This window comes from Rhinolophus hipposideros (assembly GCF_964194185.1).
Source record: "Rhinolophus hipposideros genome assembly, chromosome: 6".
Lineage (NCBI taxonomy): Eukaryota > Metazoa > Chordata > Mammalia > Chiroptera > Rhinolophidae > Rhinolophus > Rhinolophus hipposideros.
Genome location: NC_138052.1, coordinates 19902283 through 19922092, shown reverse-complemented (window position 1 = coordinate 19922092; position 19810 = coordinate 19902283). Strand labels below are relative to the sequence as shown.

Sequence of the window (19810 nt, the reverse complement as noted above, 5' to 3'; positions counted from 1 at the left end):
AATGTACGTAGCACATCCCCAAGGTATGTGCTGAGCTGTTTTCTGTGTCTGTGAGTTTTTATTTCTTTATTTGTTTATCTTGTTCTTTTGATGCTTTCTGCATAACCTTCTGCCCCAGTCAGAGCCAGCTAGTACCTCCTCTTAGGGCAATGACAGAGGCCACAATGCTAGACTTGCAACTGAGATAGAAACTATGGTGCACATAACAACCTCAAGAATGTGCGGCCATGTGTGGGCCATCCATGCATTTACAGGAATGAATGAACAAAAAGAGGGGATCATGAAACTATTTCCTCAGGAGTTAGCACATAAAATCCATCTCTGACTTCATAAGTCAGATAACCATACTTCCTGTCTGCCAGGGACACTACCTCTTGATGCTCATTGTGATGGTGTCTCATGTGGTTTTCTTTCTTATTTTAAGTTTTCTTGTATATTTTTTAAATTTACAAAAAAGTATTATCATTAGAATTTTATTTTTGAAAATAGGTTTTAAAAGAACTATTTAATAAATAGACAAATATAATAAAAACTTGTTCAATAAATATTTCAAAAAGTTACAATAATTTTAATTCTTTTATCCACTTCCACTACCTCTCACTCTTAAAAGTATCCTGGATTTGACAATAAATAATGCCACTGTGCTCATAAGGCACTTATTTTCAGTGCTATGTTTGTTATTTATAGTAGACTCTATTATTCCTTATTGTGAGATTAGATAGATAATAGATAGATAGATAGATAGATAGATAGATAGATAGATAGACAGACAGATAGATAGATAGATGATAGATAGATAGATGATAGATAGACAGACAGAGAGTGAGAGAGAGCTCCCATAAGATAACATATTCCTTAGTCTCATAGCCGTCATAGTTTTCTTTCTAGTATCCCTCAAAAATAGGGGACATGAATTTTTAAAAATGATATATATGAACCTCTTTCCCAACAAAGAAAGTCAACAGAGAAGATGTTCAGATGTTCTATATAGTATTACAGTCTAGTTTAAACATTTAACATTTCATTATACGTATTTTCTTGATACGTCATTTAGACTGTTCACCGTCCACCCAGCCACCCAAACTTTGCTCTTTTGTTCATTTTCCTTCCCTGGCCATCTGTAAGATTTCCTGCTAAATGTTTCTTTACATTCTTTTTTTTTTTTTTTTCATCCCTACTAGCAATGCCCTTGTTCAGGCCCAAATTATCCGTCTCTTAGAATACTATAATAACATCCTAAAAAATTCAGCCTATTTCTATTAAACTTTGTCTTCTTCAAAGCCGTCACTACAACAACCATTAAACTCTAAGCTAAGCAAGCCTATCACTTCCCTTCTTAAAACCTTCTCAAAAGATTAAGAATAGAATTACCATATGACCCAGCAATCCCTTTTCTGGGTATCTACCAAAAAAATCTGAAAACATTTATCCATAAAGACATATGTGATCTAATGTTCATTGCAGCTTTAGTCATGGTGGCCAAGACATGGAAACAACCAAAGACATGAAGTGTCCTTCAATAGATGATTGGATAAAGATGATGTGGGATATATACACAATGGAATATTATTCTGCCATAAGAAAAGATGAAATACTGCCATGTGCAACAACATGGATGGATCTTGAGATTTTATGCTAAGAGAAATAAATCAGACAGAAAAAGTTGAGAAACATATGACTTCACTCATATGTGGGATATAAAACTGAAAGCAACAAAAGGAACAAGACAAACAAAGACACAGAAACTCATAGACAGGGAAAACAGTTTAGTGGTTACCAGAGGGTAAAGAGAGGGGGATGGTAGATGAGGGAAAAGGGGATCAAATGTATGGTGATGGAAGGAGAATTAACTCTGGGTGGTGAACACACAATGGGATTTATAGACGATGAATTACAGAATTGTACACCTGAAACCTATGTAATTTTACTAACCATCGTCACCCCAATAAAATGAAAACAAACAAACAAAAACAACCTTCTAATGACTAATCAACTGGATAAAGTACAAGGTCCTTAACTGAGCATAGAACACCTTGCTATTCTCATCTCTCACAACTTCATAGTTTGAAACTTGGCTCCAGGAACCCTGAATTTCTTACATTTCCATCCTGCTTTCTCCCCATCTCATCCCATATACACCATGCTCTTCCATGCTCTTTGTCCTTTGCCCCTGCTTTCTCCTCTGCCATGATTACTCTCTCCTCATTTCCTCACTTCCTCTGACTAACTCTTATGCATCTTGAACACTTCCACACATGACTGATTACCTTGGAATTCATTCCCACAGAGCCTGGAAGTAGCATCAGAGTCTTTTAGACAGAAAGTACGCATCAACTGACTAGAGTTGGCAACACAGACAAAATTTTCTTGTGTTCCCTGATCTAAATTATTGCTTTACTTCACTTATTTTATTTACTAGCAAAAAACTTGATGCCAATGAGTTTGTTAAATAGCACCAAAGACTCTAAAATGGTAGATTAAAGAACTGAGCGGTTTTGATCATCCATCAGTAAAAAGCATATGAAGGATTATCAGACCTCGCAGTATCAGGAACCAGCAGTAAAAAGATGCAGAATAAAAGGGTGGTGTGGGGGGGAAAAGACAATTTGTTCTTTCTCAACTGAAACCTGACCAGGAGGTGAACCATTATGAATGTGCTCCAGTATCAGACATTAAGCACTCTATAAATGCTTCTAGAGAGCACACAAGCCAAACTAATGCATCATAAGAATGGGGGAAAGTAAACTAGAAATGAACAAATATTTTGGAAATTCTTAGCAAATTTAGTGGTAAACAAAAGAAATGTGAAAGCCAATGGCCTGCTTTTATTGTGTATTGCAAAATCTTCTGGGACTCTTAACTTTGAGATCCAGAAAACAGCATGTAAGGGGAATGAGGCAACACATGTTTATTTTATAGTCAGTCCTCTTTCACATATCATTTCTCATTATGCTTTACAAAATCATAATTCTGACAACGGTAAACTACTTATTTTGACATCCTAAGCCTTTAGACACATAAATTCCAGCAGTTGTTTGAGTTAGCTGAAGCCTCATTACGTATTTCTCCCCAAAGTTTTGGAACAAAAATCTACAGTTTCCTGTGACAAATGAAAAAATTGTAATGATTAAACAACTTTATTCCAATAATACTATCCTTCTTTTCTTTCTCCTCCCTTTCTCCCCTCTCCTCCCCTCTCCTTTTGTGACTACCAAAGCAAATTAATGATTTTGGAGTCTGCATTTTATGATGATGTAACTGATTTTCTTAGTTGATCAACATGTGGAACTTGCGCAAAGTTAGGAAAACCAAGATATGTGTCAGCATCCATCAAAAATTATTTTCTTTTAGGCTGGATTGTGGATATTTTTCTGTTCTGTTCACTCCTGTGTTATTTTCTATCAAACAGAATATGCTGACTTTTTTTATTTGGAAAGTTAAATGAAAACTAAATTTTAAAAAACTCCTTCCTTGCAAATCCCTTTCCTTTGTACCATTCTTTTACTCAAATCAGCCACAACTATAGAATGATTTCTCATGTCTCCTTTCTGGGATACATTGAGTGTTTCACTTAATTTTACATAGAGATATTTTTGTGGTTATAATACCTTGCTTTTATAGGACCCATATTTTAAATGCATCATGCCTATATTTAAAGAGGGACATTTAATTGTCATCCCTGACAGCAGAGCTTACAAAAAGTTAAAAAACAAGGAAGGGAGGGAATCTCATCTTCTAGACAACTTTTATTCCATTCCCTGAATTTAAAGGATATATTTAATGAAATAAGAGTATTTTTTTGCTTGAAATCCAAGGTAATTTGATTAAAAACGGGGAAAAAATGAAAAAGTTAAAGACTATAGAGAAACAAAACTAAACTCAAATATAGGATTCACCGGAATTTCCTGATGCTAATTTGTTAATGCCTCTGTCCTTTAAATTGCCTATCTGTAAATTAGGGATAATATGGTCTATGCTACAGGGTCATTGTCAAAGTTAGAGGAATTATATAGAGATAACTTACCATAGTTCATGATGTATAGTAATTACTTAGCAAATTGAAGCTATTATACATGAACTCAACAAATATTTTCAAGCACCTACTAAATTCCAGGTTGTAATCACTGGATACAGAAACGAATAAAACAGACAAAAATATCCAACTTTTATGGATAGTGATAAGTCCCATGGAGAAAAACCAAGGCAAAAAAGAGTGAGAAGAAGCCATGAAAGGGCCTTTGTGATTTTCCATAGAGTTGTCAAGTACACTTCATGGAAAAGGTGACATTTAAGAGAAGTCTGAAAGAGCCTAGAAATGAGGGAAATGAAGATTTACTTTTCTAAATGGCCAGCTCCATAACAAAATGACAACTTGGAAAAGCACTCATCATCATCATGTATTCACGATGGCTTGTCCTTCTGACTAAGCCTCTTTTAAATGAAACACAAATCCTAACCTGAGACCCTTAGGCTTCTTCAGATAGAAAATCTGCAGGTCAAGAAAATGGAAGATTAAATACTGTTGAGCTCTCTCCTCTCATTCAATTTCTGTCTGTTCTTGCTTCATATCTCATATTGAAATATATGTGAATTCTTGAGATTATCAGCAGGAAAAAAATTATTATATGTTGTGTTATTATTATCGTCTCCCTTGTTCTCTCTACTAGAATATCAGACACACACACACACACACACACACACACACACACACACACACACACACACACAAGTTGTTTCTAGGAAGTAAAACTGCCCATACAACTGTGCTTAGTGATGAAAAGTAATTTCAGCTATGTGTTTGCAACCTGAGTAAGAACAATCTGATTTTGAGCTGCAGTGGGAAAGATAGAAGATTCTTAGATCGTTGACAAGATCACTTCTTTTCTCTCTCTCTTTCTTTACCCTACCCTGGTGCCTCAGTACTGAAGCAGTCCTGTCAGTATGGGGAAATTAGAATATTGAAATAGCTGTAGGGTCTCAGAAAGGGGATTATAAATATAAATTCTGAGTCAAAAGGGCATTGTCATTTGCTTTCATGTTTCTTCTGGCTGTTGGCCCAGGAACAATACTGCCTGAATGTTTTGCAACTGCTGGAGGCCTAAGAAAAGCCATGCTAGGGAAATGTGCTAAGAAATACAAATGTAGAGAAAATGCCCCAAAGGGTGCTGAACACTGAAGTGTAGAGATATTTGATAGACAACTCAGAAAAGACTAGATTTTGCCTTAACTTTTAATTCATAATTAAAATAATTAGTTTCAGTTAATTTTAAACATAGATACTTGACTGGGGCTTCGATACATACGTAGAGAGGTAAATGATATACACACAATACTGTAATGTTTAAAAGTTACATTGAGTCACCTTTAATGAAGTGTTAACGTTCATCTACCTTCTTCATGCCCAATGACAGGATTTATAAAATGAAACTACTTGAACTGGAAAACGTAGTGCAAGATAATCATGTAGTTGGTGTGGCTGCATCAATATCAGTGCGTGTGGACTCGCTTGCACACTCTGGCACCATCGTCTCACGGGGCTGTCTCTCACTCTGCCCCCCTCTCTCAAATACCTTCACGATCTCCCTTCTAAGCTCCACTCCATTGGCCCACCATGTTAATAGCATTTAAAACACAAATGTTGCTGAGGAAAATTATTAGGCATTTATACCCTAATGTGACTAGAGTCTGAGAGCCTGTGGTCCTTGTGGAATAAGAAACAAGAAATAACGAAAAACATCAAGTAGTGCAAGAAACAGACAGCAGACAGCCACCATCCTCTGGTCAACATCACCCTCACCCTCATGGCTAACGGGTACTCTGAGCAGGCGTGGGAGAATCTATGGGCTGTGAACAAAAGCTCTGCTAAGCTATAACACAGGCGAGACTGTTCTTAACACACCTGTACAGGTCTAATACTATTAATATTACTGGTGAGTCAAAAAATGGCCTCACAGAAAACTGTCATATGTGTCAGGACAGTGCTTTGGGCATCACTCAAATACCTGAAGAAGATGTCAGAAGCCAGTGAGTCTCCTCTTTATCATCATCTCTCATCAACTATAAAATTTTGTTTTAATTGAGTTTATTTTTCCTGTCTTTGGCTATACAATTAATACTACAGAAAACTTGAGACATAGACAAAAGTATAAAGTAGAAAATCAATATCTGATTACTAGAAAAAGCAAAAGTTAACGTTTGGTTTATTTCCTTTCAAGCTTTTCTTTTTTTTTTCCTTTGAGCACATAATTTTCTTTAGTTTACACAGGTGAGATCATTTTATATATCCGTATATATAATTTTGATTTTCTTAACTGAGAGTTAAACCATGAATATATCAAAATTTATTTGACTGTGTTATTTATAGTGGTGACACTATATTCTCTAAAAATATGTGCAATGATTAATTTAATTATTAACCTTTCATATGTGCTATAAAATATAAATGTGTACATTTATATGTGGATCTATTAATATATATTTATATATGGAAATATATTTTATATAGTTTTAGATAGGTAGGTTGATAGTTATAATTGGTTTTAATTTTCTTTTATGCTATTATGACAAAAAAGCCTGACAATGAGCCATGAATTTTTTGCAAAAATCTTAATTTTTTCAGATGAATTGCAAGAACTAGAATTAATGATTAGAATGAGGCCCTTGATCTTCAGTGCTATGAAACAAAACTAAACGAAAAAACCCCGCCTTAGGTGCCAGCTGCTGAGAAAGGATTCAGGCTGAAGAATTAAAGCACATTCTTCCAGGTCCTGGGCTAGCAAGACCAGTCCAGTTGCTAGAGGCGTTGGAGATAGGGGTCAGGGGTCCAGAGTAGGTGGGGAGGAGGGGTTTACGGGAGTGCAGCAGGAGGAGGGGTTGCAGCAGCAGTTAGGGCTGTGGTAGGGCAGCAGGGCAGTGGCTATTTACCAAGTATGTCAATATTTTAACAACCAGCATGACCAGGCCTTTGAGCATGAAATCACTATCAGAATTGTTCTTGACACAATGTCACATTACTTTCAGGAACATTTTGTTTCATTGCCTACCCTTACCTTTTGTACATAAAAGCTTTTATATTGCTATAACCTCTTCACTATTGCATATTGGCTTTCTAAATCACCTCAAATTGTTCTCAGTAAACACTTGAACTTTTCTTCAAATTTCTTATATTTTGTATTAAATATGTTATTAACTACCTAATCAATTTATTATTATTATTATTATTTCTACCAATTTGTTACAGTTACTAGAGACTAAGCTACAGAAGACCCTGGGTAGAGACCCAATCTCTATAACCTCCAAATCCCTTGGGCCATTATTAGGTTCAGAATGTATAAAATGAAGATGATAAGAGACTTCCTCCCCACACCAAGGTTGCATGAATGTTTGTATGAATCACCAAGCTTTACTCAATAGTGTATGTCAAGTGGAAGCCTAATCACTAAGAGACTGTGTCCCAAACTGGCATAAGAACTGGCAAGGTACAAATTTGTCCTTCAGCAAAATTACAGATAGTTAAATGCCAGGGACTTCCAAGTACATTGTAAATAATCAAAACTGTGCATGAAAACACTCAAATGTTAACAATGACAGCAAAATGTGTAGATCCACCATTGCTTTTTACCTGTGTTACCTGTATCCAGGCCATAACTGAGTTCCTATTAATTCTAAAGCTGTACAACTGAGTTTATTTGCTTTTCTAAGTATACAGTCATTTAAGGTGCAAATGATAGTTTTGTCTTAACTCTGCTCATGATCCCCTGTTATCCTGTTTCAAGCCTTATTAAATTAGCTCAAACGATCTTGTTTACTCTGGTTTTAATGACAATGGTCCCATGGTTGTCGCACGTGTTCAGTTCTCTCAAATCTGAAATGTATCTGTCTTTAACAATAATTTCATGTTCACTGCAAGTTTTAAATACAATACAATGAGGTACACTATTTTTTGGTAAAATTATATATGGAAAGTACCTTATGTTTTAAATAACAGAGTTATGAATGTCTTTAACAATACTTTATATCTGAGGCCCCAAATGAGGGTTACCTGAAGTAGACCATCCTAAATCCTGTTTTATTAGTGAATCACTAGAGTACATATCCTTCTAATAATGGAGTAACTGCTAATATGCTGCATATAAGTAAAACAATTCTTACTTATTTCAACTTATAAGCAATTAGAATGCAGACTAAAAGTTCTCTGCGTATCTAACAGTCCCATATAAATTCCTCTTCCTAATATAACCAAACATGGGGCTAGCCACACCAATGCCTACCTCTTTCTAGAAGGTTACTCATAAAACAAAAATATTTTGAACTGAAAGCGCATTTAACAGCCCAGCCACCCAAGAAATCAGTTCCTTCCACAGCATGTCTGAAAAGTATTTTTCCAGTCTCTGCTGACATTCCTAGAGTGACAGGTAGCTCTTTACCTCCCAAGATGTGTGCTTTCATTTCTGGACAGGTTGGATCATTAGTAAATTCTAATGCCGAACCAAGAAATCAATCTCTCTTTCAACCATTGGCCCACTAGGGGCAAATGTTTTGTAGTTTGATCAACAGGAAGTATTTCAATATGGCAGTAAGCACATTCATATTCTTATTTTTCTGGGCAAAAATTCCCTCAATAACCTATATCTCTCCAGTCATTCCTACTTCGCTTATATAGATGGTTGGCTTACTCTGAACCACTGGAAAACATTAACCTTTGCTTCTTACCATGTTCTGGCTTCTAAACCTGACCCACTGGCTCACTCTTCCATTTCCAGCCCTAATTATTTGTAGCTCAGAAAACAAAACCTCTGTGTCACCCTAACATGACATTTATGGAAAGAGAAGATTAATAATCTGATAAAACTAGATTTTTCAAATATCCAGTCATTACTAAGTACCTAATCTCTCCTTTACCAAGTTAAAAAATTATTCTATCTGTTTAGTACAATTTTTTGGACTGGACCAATAAATATAGAGAGAAAATATAAAGTCAAGAGACCTGAGTTTTGTTCTGACTTGGTGGTTCTAAGGTTTCTTATTTGTAAATTGAGTATGTTGATGGTCTTCTATTTCTATTTTTTAACCTTTGTAGGAACGCTAGTGTCCCTATATTACAGAACAAGAAAACCACATAACTGCTGTCAACAACCAAAAATTGTTATGAGAAAGTTCAAACCACCATTACTTCATATGTGAGTCGCTTTAGTGGATTAAAAATCTATATAATATACTATTATATAGGGCATAGCAATTGAATCGGTACACAATAGGTTAATATGAATAGAAGTGGGAAGCTGGACAAAATGAGATTACTTGAGTTCTAATCCTGTTTAACCCCTATGAAACTTTCTGGCATTTAAACATAAGAACTGAACAGAGCAGCAGATAAAATGATTCTCCTTTAAGCAGAGCCCACAGCAAAGAGAATACATTGCCCGTTACTGGTTTCAGGAATATTTTTCCAGGTGTAAATGTATGCACTGTAAATTAATAGCATTCTCCCTTACCAAAAAAAAGTATGAGTTTCTTTTTCTCTATGTACCATCTAGACAACACTCACTAAAAGTTGAATAATAATGAAGCCCCATTGAGTGTTTTAATTTTAGGAAGCATCATCGCCTAAGATGGACCCAAAAGCATACTCTATGAGATTTAGAATACAGTGCAATTGCTTTCAATATCTAAAACCAGTTGCTGAAATGAAAATGGTATGAATACTTTGAGACCTGGAATAAGGCAATCTTGCCTGCTCATTGTATTTCATTAAAGCTCATATACACACACAACTTTGTACTTCCCATTCTGGCCTCTGTAAAAACTATGTGGTCTGCACTTCTGTTCATGATTTGTTTTTCTTCTGCTTTTCTCTCTTTCCTTTTTTGAGTTCACATATTTCATACATTTTCCTAACATTAAACATATAATCTATAGATAACAGTACTGTTTATCAATTGTATTTACTGATGTAGTAGATTACTTAAACATGACATAAAAAGTTTCCCACCAATGTCCTTTCTTCTGAACTGCTCAGAGGCCTAATAATTGCTTGGCTTCTGACTTGAAATTGCCAAAAACTTTTCAGATATTTACATTGTCTCTTAAACTATGGAACCTCTCTCCACACAAACATCAACCTCTACAGAAGAGAGTCAGAAGACAGAAAGGGTACATGTGCACCACCTGCTCATGTTTCTGAAAGGAAAATCAAATAGGCCACCAAAGAAAATGAGCATTAAATGACATAAAAGCACCAATTTCACATAGGAAAGTTTTGTTTGTTGCTTTTGTCATCTTTTTCCATTGTGGTGGGTAGAAGTGGTAGCACCGTTATGAATGCAGAAAGAATATTTACACCAAAGACATGCAGAATATGATCTGCTGGTTTCTGGGCAACCAAGAAGATCTAGGAAGTAAAACCAAAGAGGACTATAAGCTAAGACTGAAGTAGATTCCTGGAAGATGCATTATGGGAGTTGAGCCAAAGGTACCAGAGAAGGCCAACGACCTTGTTTGCCAGGCATTGGAGTTCAGTGACTGATTTGGAAGGATAGTCAAGCCACACAGGCTAACGCAAAAGTCGCAGACACACTGTAGACTGTGGAACATATAGGGCGACCACTTCTCTAGGCAAGAATAGGAAATTCCTCACTGTATAGTAATATATTGTTCTTTTGCACAGTGCTTGAAGTTAGGCAATAACAGGTTATCAGATAAATATGCCCCAGTGGATATATGAGCACTCAAGCTGAGTGCTCATATGAGTGGGGTATTATCTCCCCTACAAAACACTGCTCTTCCAGGCCAGGGACACCTAGACCTCAAAATTTTTAAATGTATGACTTTTGATTTCATGTAGCTTATTTTGGCAGTGAAAGCTAAACATAGCTTAAATTTCTCTTGGAGTTATTATATTTCTGATCAATTTCTCATGAAGAGTAACCTTCATGGGCACCCACATTCTCCCCAAGGCAGAGCCTGCTTTTAATACAATGTTAGGGTTCAGTCAGAACTCCAAGTATTGTTCCCTTTGTTTTGATAAGTTCTCTATATTAGCTCCTGTGTGCACCTTTATGTAAAGAATAACTGTGTGGGCCAAATGTTCCTTTCTCTAGATAGCTTATAAGCATCTGGATAAATTTACATTAGAAATTCAATTAACTTTATATTAGAAGGTCAATTAACTTGGCCACAATAGAGATTGTTTTTAATTACTTTCCTTGTAGGGCTTCTCTTCTTGTCCAAGCACAAGTGACAATATCAAATGATAGTCTCATTGCCTGTTGTTTGTCTGAAACTCATGTGCAAAACACACTGGAAGTGACTGTCTTGGTTAAATGAGTTATTATTAGGGCATTCTTTGGACAATTCATCACTCTTATAATCCTTAGGACTTAAAATACCAAGTAAGCAATAATAGAGTATTTTAGTTTAAACACTCTCTATAAGATCATTCGTGATAATATCCTTTATTATTTGTCCTTGTTGGTTTCTATTTTATTGGTGAAAGATGATAAAGTAAAATGATTTTAAAGGTTAGTCCTTATTACATGATAGCGCAGTATATTTTATGAGAAATGAACAAATGTTGACATGAAAAAAGTACCTATCCCATTCCATTAGAAGGCTCTTGGTTATCCTTGTGTTAATATGGGCCACAATTTATTCATTCATATGATGCTAGAACTCTTATTCTTAAGAGGCTCAAGAGGTTACCACATATCACTATGTAACAAATGGTATTGCAATATCCACTAGTTACTAAGTGGTAACAAATACTAAGCCATCACTTGGTGATTATTTCAAAAAAAAACAATAAAAAGGGAGGAAGGAAAGAAGGGAGGGAGGGAGGAAGAGAATAAGGAAGAGAGGGAGAAAGGAAGACAGAAATAATATATATGACTACATTTTATATATTAATACATTAACTTAGACCTCCAGATGACTAGCGACTTAAAAATAAAGAAAACACAACTCAGGAGTTGGATCTGAAGCAAAGCCTGCGGATGAAATTTTTGTTTCATTTTTGCAGAAGATCAGTCTGCACCTTACAGGAACAGTAGTAGTGTGCTAATCACTTTATAAATGTTATTTATATAATTCTTACTACAACTTTATGTTATATAATTCATTGTCCCCATAAGAAAACTGAAACCTGTGTTTCAGCCAAGGTCACACAGTTCATTGGAGGCAGAGTCAGATACTATGCCCACATCAATCTGCCTTCCCAGACTTTCCATTTTCCCCTAAGATAAAAGCACTGGCTCTAAGAGTAATGAGACCATGAAAAGCTTAGAAAAGGAGGCTGGGGAGTGTGCTGAATGTTTAGAGGGAAGTTTTGGAACTGAATCAGAGGAAGGGAGTGTTTAGGCAAGTGCAGCTCAAAGAGTGGGGTCACAAGCAGATAAATTAACTATGTCATTAAGCATATTTTCCCCCCATAGCAATAGTTTCTCAATGAAGGGAGCTGTGCACTTGTTTACATTTCAGTGCACATTTCTTATCTTTTTGTGGACCGGTAACAGTTTGCAAATGAGCAACCAGTCCAAGGACCACACTTTAAGTTTAAGAAATTTCTTACAAAATTTTCCTTTTCTGTGAACAGTTAAATCATTTTGGATAAAAGTTATCCAAATATATCCTGTATGTTTTTCCATTTATAAAAAAGAAAGCCACATCTTATCTACATTACAGATAGTAACAGAGGTTGATGTCCTTCTAAACCCTGTAAATCTATGGGTATTGATCTTAGTTGAAGTGGTATTGCTATTACTAGTTTTAATAAGCTAATGTCTTCCAAATGCAAAGCAAAATAGTTTTCCCAAAGAATGAACAATATTGCCATCAAACAGACTGATGCTTACTTAAAGTGAAATATGCATTTTAAAATGTGTTATTCATACCTGCACCTCCGCCAATGCTTAGAATCTTAATTTCTGATTTTGTGTCTCCAATCCTGAAAAAAAAAGACGTAGTTTAAGAAAAATGTGCTAGGTACTTGGTATAATCTGATTATAAAATCTAGTTGAGAGAACAGATTACAATTATAGTGAATAAAAATTAAGCTAACGTAAAAGATTCCGTTAATTCAGTAGTTATATTGATGTCTTTAGAAATCTTTAGAAATATAGGTTTCATTCATTAACAATCTTGAACTGGTAGACTTTTAAAATACAGTATAAACATCTCAGAATAAACCATTTGTTTAGAATTTATTTGGAGAAAAAGAACAGAAAAAAATGGGCCTTTGAGTCTGGTGATATAATTAGCTATTCACTGTATATGGGGAAAAGGCTAAGGTGATTCGTATTATCTGTATATCTGCCTTCTTTCCTTCCTTCTTGCTAACTTTTTTTCAGTGAACAAGTGTTTATTAAATATTTACTATGTGCCTATTCTAGGTATTGAGAATATAAAAATAAAGAAGATACTACTTTGTTCTCAAGTGAAATGTGAGATAATAAAGTCAAACATTATGACTCTAGTACAAGAAATAGAGTGGGATTGATGGGCTAGAAAACAACAGTATGATTTGCTTTAGACTGATGTACAGTGGTCAGAAAAAAGTATGAGTGCACAATGACTGCCAAATTTCCAGCGTGGATGACTTGGTGAAGCATGGAGCTAAAAATTAAGCTGGAGAATATAGTTTTATAGCAAGTTTACATTTTGTTAGGGTTTTGTTTGTTTGTTTTGATAAATCTGAATTCAACAGAAATCTGGATATGTAAAATTTAATCTGGGTGGGAGATATCAGCATCAAAGATATATTCTGGAGAATTGTTGTCATAAAGTAATGGTCAAAACTAGGAGAGTAGATGCCATCACCCAAGGATATTGCAAATGGAAGAGCAGTGGGGTGATTATGCAATAAAAACTTTTAAAAGTCACTGGATTATGAGAAATACACAAAGAAGACAGAGGAAAACAGTAAAGCTCAGAGAGATGATAGGAATATTAGAAAAGGAGAAAGCCATCTGTAGTGTCAAAAGTAGTGGAGTACACTGCGAAAAAATAAAAAAGGAAATATCTCCATTGAATTTGGCAAAATGAATATCTTTGAAAATAGCAGTTTTAAGAGAAGGTTGAGGGCAGAAGTCAGATAGCAGAGGGATTAAAAGTGAACTTGATAAAGAGGAAGAAGACCTAGAGAGTGCTGAAAATAGGATGAAAGAGTGAGAAGAGAAAGGGAGACTATTAGAGGGGAGACATGAACTCAAAGGATGTTATTTGTTTGTTCGGGCTTTAGGATAGTGAACAACTCTGTTCTTTTGTTAAAGTGGAAGAGCATTCACAGAGTAATAGGATGAAGATATGTTAAAGCAAGGTTCTTAAGGAAACTGGAAAGCATAGAATCAAGCACACCTATGAATGAGTTGCCTTCCTTAGTTCTAATTATCTTCCAACTCATAATCATGAGTCTTAATATACCCATTCCTATCTAAGCTCTTGGTTAATTCTTAAAAATGCTTATCTGTGGATAGTATAGTGAGGCTATGGAGCAGAGCACCCAGGTTGAAATTCCAGTTTACTGATACGTTCATTACCTTGAGCAAGTTATTTAACTTCTCTGCATCTTTATTACCTATGAAATACAATAATAATACCATCTATCTTATAGGATTGTAATAATGGTATCTAACTCATGGAGGAGTTATGAGCATTAAATTATTTAATTCATCTAAATCTCTTAGAAATTGGATCTGCTCATTACAAGCATACATTATTAGCAATTATGATTATTCCAGGTATAGCTAAGGGATTTACATGAATTAACTCTTTGAATCCTCACAACTCTTCTGTAAATTACTATTATCCCATTTCATATATTATAATAACTAATAATTATTGAAAACTTACTATTTTCCAGGCAAGGATCTAAATGCATTATGTATAACAACAACAAAAAACATTTACTATTTACAGCCACGTACTCTAACTCTCCCCATCCCACTCTTCACTTCCAGATAGAGGACTGAAGAATTCTTCCCTAGAAAAACAAGCTATCTCAGTGAGTCAACTTGCATATATTGACACCTGAGAATCTCCCAACAAACAGCTGAGTCCACATCCAATTGCAACAATGAGTTATCCACTCAACAAACTTTTCCCTTACATACACAAGGAGGATCTGAATCACTTTTGAGTGCCTCATTATTTGATTGGATGGACAACCAAGTCTAATCAAATAGCTGGGGAGCTCTCCTAACATGAGAGACAGAGACCAAAAGAAACAAAAACAGAACTCAACACGCAGAGAAAAATGGACAATTTTATAATACATAAAAGAAGGAACTACATGTTTGAAAGGTGAACAGGATGTGAATAGGATGCTATAAAAATATAACATTTGGAAACTAAAAATATAATAGCAAAAAATTAACAGAAGAGCTAAAAGAAAAAAAAATATATAGAAAATTGGAAATACAAGAAAATTAAAGAATCAATTCAGGAGGACTGGTGTTTGATAAATACAATTTCCAGAAAGAAAAAAAGAGAGGGGAGAATGAGTAAAAAAATACTGAAGTTTCCTTGAATGATCTAAAGGTCCATTGAAATGGCGCAGGCAATACCAACAAAAATGGTGAAAAGGACCCACACCACAACCCATTATCTTACAATTTTATAATACTAGATAGAGAAGATACTAAAAGCTTCTACATAGGAAAAACAAAAACAAAACAAAAAACAATAAAAAGGTCATAAGCCAAAGATGATAAATTTGAATGGTACTGGATTTCTCAACAATAACTCTAGTAGCTAAAAAACAATGGACGGATACCTTTAAATCGCTGATATAAAATCATTTCAGCATAGAGTCTTATACCTAGTCAAACTACCCAATAAAGATGAGCATGGAGTGAAGGCATTTTTAAATATACAAAGACTCCCATGTGAATTTTTCTTGGGAAGCTGTTAAACGATTAATTGAAGAAAAAAGAAAGAAAGAAAAAAAAAAAAAAAACAAGACAAAGGAAACCAAGAAAAGAAGGGCCTAAGAACCAGAATCAGGGAATCCAATACTAGAGCGAGGAGAAGAGAATTTCTAAAACATGAAATAAATTCCCTTATCTATAATTGTATAGCAGGCCAAGGGCAAATCACCACAGACTGGGGAAAAAAGAACAGAGAAAACAAGAAAAGATGTTCCCCTAGGAAAAATTAACAGCTTACTTGATCTGTTGGAATATATTGAGAGGAGATTAATACTTCTGCTTGTTGAGGTATTGAAAACTAAGAAGAAGCTAAAATCAAAACAATAGTTAACTCTAGGTAAAACAACAAAAAGTTGTACATAAAAGAGAATGTAATTGTAGTATAATGTATTGTTCAATTATAAGTAATATGTATAGAGGTAAAATGATATTACACTCAAATTATCTATACAAAAATTTTGAAATACATTCACATGATAAAGGAGGAAATGCGCATGTTTATTTAGCTATTTTAATACAATAAACTTGGAGAAGAATAACATGTTATTTAGAATTACGATAGAAAATTCCATTAAAAACAACTAAAAGATTTAAGAGTGTTGAAAGTAGTTGCTTCTGGAGAGTGGGAGTCAGGGATGGGATTGGGTAGGGCATGGAACCAGTGTTTTTGTTGCTGTTGTTGTTATAAGCTTTTTAGAACCATTTGACCTTCAAAAAAATTTTGGAATAAAAAATTAGGCAGGCATATCACCTACATGTAACTTAGAAACAACTTTAAGCAGCAATTTGAAGGTGCTTCAGCTAACTCTCATTCCAAACATCACCTTCAGGAAAAAAAGTTACTTTTTGAATAAATGATACTTTGATGTAGATCATTCCTAATTATAATGCAAAATTAATTATGCCTTTGCAAGTTCTTCAGAACAAATTCTACATTCAATATTTCCAATTAGATTGTATACACCTTGAAGATGGGGGTCAGCATTTATTACGTTATATCCATCCATGATGTTTCTTCAAACAAAACTGATGGCTAAAGAAAACCAAGTACATGGATGAACTATAGACATGAACACAGACATTTAGTTCTGCAAAAGAACTCAGAAATTAACGCATTACCTTTAATTTTAGAAATGAACAAAAAGACCCGAAGGAGTAAACTACAATTAGTTTCCGAATCAGAAGTTTGCTGCCTGCTTTGATTTTTGCATCATTACTCTATTACTTTTTAATTATTAATAAGTTTTGTAATACTCTAGTTTTTAAAAACGCATAAATTGTATGTCAACTGTAATTGAAAACATTTTTTTTAAGTTGAGAAGAAACACATCTAAAAACTGAACCATGAAAAACAGAAAGGGAAATAATTCCATACACATCCAACAATGTCTGCTGTGGTCAGGCAGAAGTACTGTACTATCCTGGTGAGAGAATTTCAAGCCTATAAGAGAGAAAGCCAGCAAAAGATAAAATATCAGTTCTTTTGCTGTTGCAAATTGGATCTACAGTCACTCATTTCTTCCTACTAGTTTCCCATCATTATTTCCTGAAGCAGAGTAAGTTACAGCAATCCACCCCTAGATAAGTGATTTGATTATCTTTAGCATGTGGAATCTGTTACTCTCATAATGCTTATCAGCCTTGGCACAAATTGAACACATTAATCACCAAAAAAAGTAGTCTGCAAGAAGGATAGGAACTAGTGAGTTTCACTGATAATGGGAAAATGCATTTTTTTTGGGCCACATTGGTAATATTAAGTTGAATGGAAAAGATAATTTTTTTTTTATTTTATTTTGGAGTGTGATAACAATAGTAATGGATAAGAAAAATGAATTTAAATGGATATTAGAATCGAGAGATACCCACTCAATCCTCAGGAGCAAATAGTATTTGGTAATTATATTTGATTCTAATGAAAAGAATATTAGACTCCACTTGGGACTTTTTTGAATGCACAATTTAGAGGAGGGTTGAAAAATCTGAGCTCAGAGGTTTGCATCTAATCTTTTCCCAGATGAACACGAATTTGTGCCTTGAAATGGTTAAAGCTTATCTCCATGCAGCTGGAAATGCTGCACAAATAGGAACCTTTGAATGTTTAAAGCAAATGTCTAACTAAAGCACCACAGGAAAAGGGGCATGGGGTGGGGCGGGCGAGGAGGGAGCCTGGTTTGCTATCAGTAGCAGGTTCTTATCCCCTCGCCCAGCCTGCAGGGCTGGGCTCCACTCATCTGTCACTGAAAAGAAAGCACGGAGGCTGGTCCCTTTGACAAAAATGTCCTTTTTTGTTACCTTGCTATTATGCCTGGCAGCTTCTCGTCCAGGAATTCCTGCATGCACTGGTGTTCCGTGGAATTGTTGAGAAACCTCCGAAAGGATTCAACATATCTGCTGTGGTCAGAAAACAAACTCCTCATGGAAGATGCCATATTTGGTTTTCTGAGGAAGAGAGGGAGGGAGGGAAGGTTTAACTTCCCCTTTCCTTCTCTCCCGGGTTCCCTGTTTCTCTCCCCACCCCCACCAATTTGTATCCAAAAAAAAAAAAAAAAAAAAAAATGCTAGCTTGAATTTAACAGGCAAGGGAATGACTAGTATGCAAAGCTCGATATTAAGTCAGTCTTTGTATGGGATTTTACACTGATACTTAACCGCCTACAGTTTTTTTCTATAAGAACTGGAGGTAGTAGAGCAAGGCAGTAAATCCTCTGCTGAAGCTTGTTTCAAAACTCAAAGTTCAGAGAGTTGAAAAAACAAACTACATTCTAATCACTTCCTGTTTTTGTCAGCAGCTGCCACAAGTAAGTTCCAAGTGGGAAAGGGGCTGCGTTAAGGGCCAGAGGTGACAAATACAGGAATAATCATGGCAGCTATAAAGCGCAAAGTGCTTTCTGATACCTATAGCTGCTGAAATTTTTGACATAAGACTCTCATTTACCTCCCTGCTTTCTATAGGAGAGTTTCATGTCTTCATATCCCTCAGCAGTTCATCTTTAAGCTCATCTCCTGCATTTCTTCAACTACTGATTAATTCGTTGTGATTTAGAAAGTCTCCTTAAAATAAGCCATCTGAGAACTATTAGCTAGCAGGTCTCAGAAGCCTATGGGGGGAGATGAAAGAAGAGCCTTAGGGCAAGAATGAAGGGCACCTGGAGAAAAGCTGAGTCCATTGGAAGCCTTCCTAAGTGCTTCTGAATGTGGGATCACAGGCAGATACTTAGGGTTCATAAGCCTTTGGAGGTCCAGTGGTATCACCAATCAAAAGACCCAGAGTGTTAGAATCTCCATACCCTGGGCCTTTTACTGGGGCCGTTAAGGAAGCCATCCTTTATCCAACATAGGATTTTTAATAATAGTACCCAACTCATGGAAGAGTTGTGAGAATTAAATGTGTTAATTCGTATACATCTCTTAGCAATGTGTCTGCCTATACCATTCCCATCCTCTGATTCAGTTCCAAAACTGCCCTCTAAGCATTCAGCACACCCCCAACCCCTCTTTTATAGGCATTTTGTGGTCTCACTACTTTTAGAGCTAGAGCTTTTATTCCAGGGTAAAGAAGTCTGGAAAGGCACGTTGATATGGGTGTAGTTTCTGACTCTGCCACTAATGAATTGTGTGACCTTGGCTGAAACAAAAGTTTCAGTTTGCTCATCAGTCAAATGGGAACAATAAATAAGAATTATACAGATAACATTTATAAAGTGGTTAGCACATTATTATTGCTCCTGTAAAGTGCAGGCCGGTCTCTTCTGCAATAATAAAACAACAAAAAAGTTGTTTTATTTATAGACACTGAAAACTGAGTTTCCTATCATTTTCACATGTCATGAAATATGACTCTTTGGATATTTTTAAATCATTTAAAAATATAAAAGTTACTTTTAGTT

General features: G+C 35.3%; 1 protein-coding gene across 1 annotated transcript in view; it reads right to left on the bottom strand.

Annotated features, from left to right (window-relative positions):
• The window catches only part of HNMT (histamine N-methyltransferase), a 37311-nt gene extending 18781 nt beyond the window's left edge, over nt 1-18530 (bottom strand). The window contains exons 1-2 of the mRNA XM_081051613.1: nt 18216-18530; nt 12888-12940 (exon numbers count right to left, since the gene is read on the bottom strand). Of these exons, the coding sequence (XP_080907739.1) occupies nt 12888-12940; nt 18216-18352 (190 nt within the window). The 5' untranslated portion in view covers nt 18353-18530. The remainder of the gene's footprint in view (nt 1-12887; nt 12941-18215) is intronic.
• Nucleotides 18531-19810: the final 1280 nt, after the last annotated feature.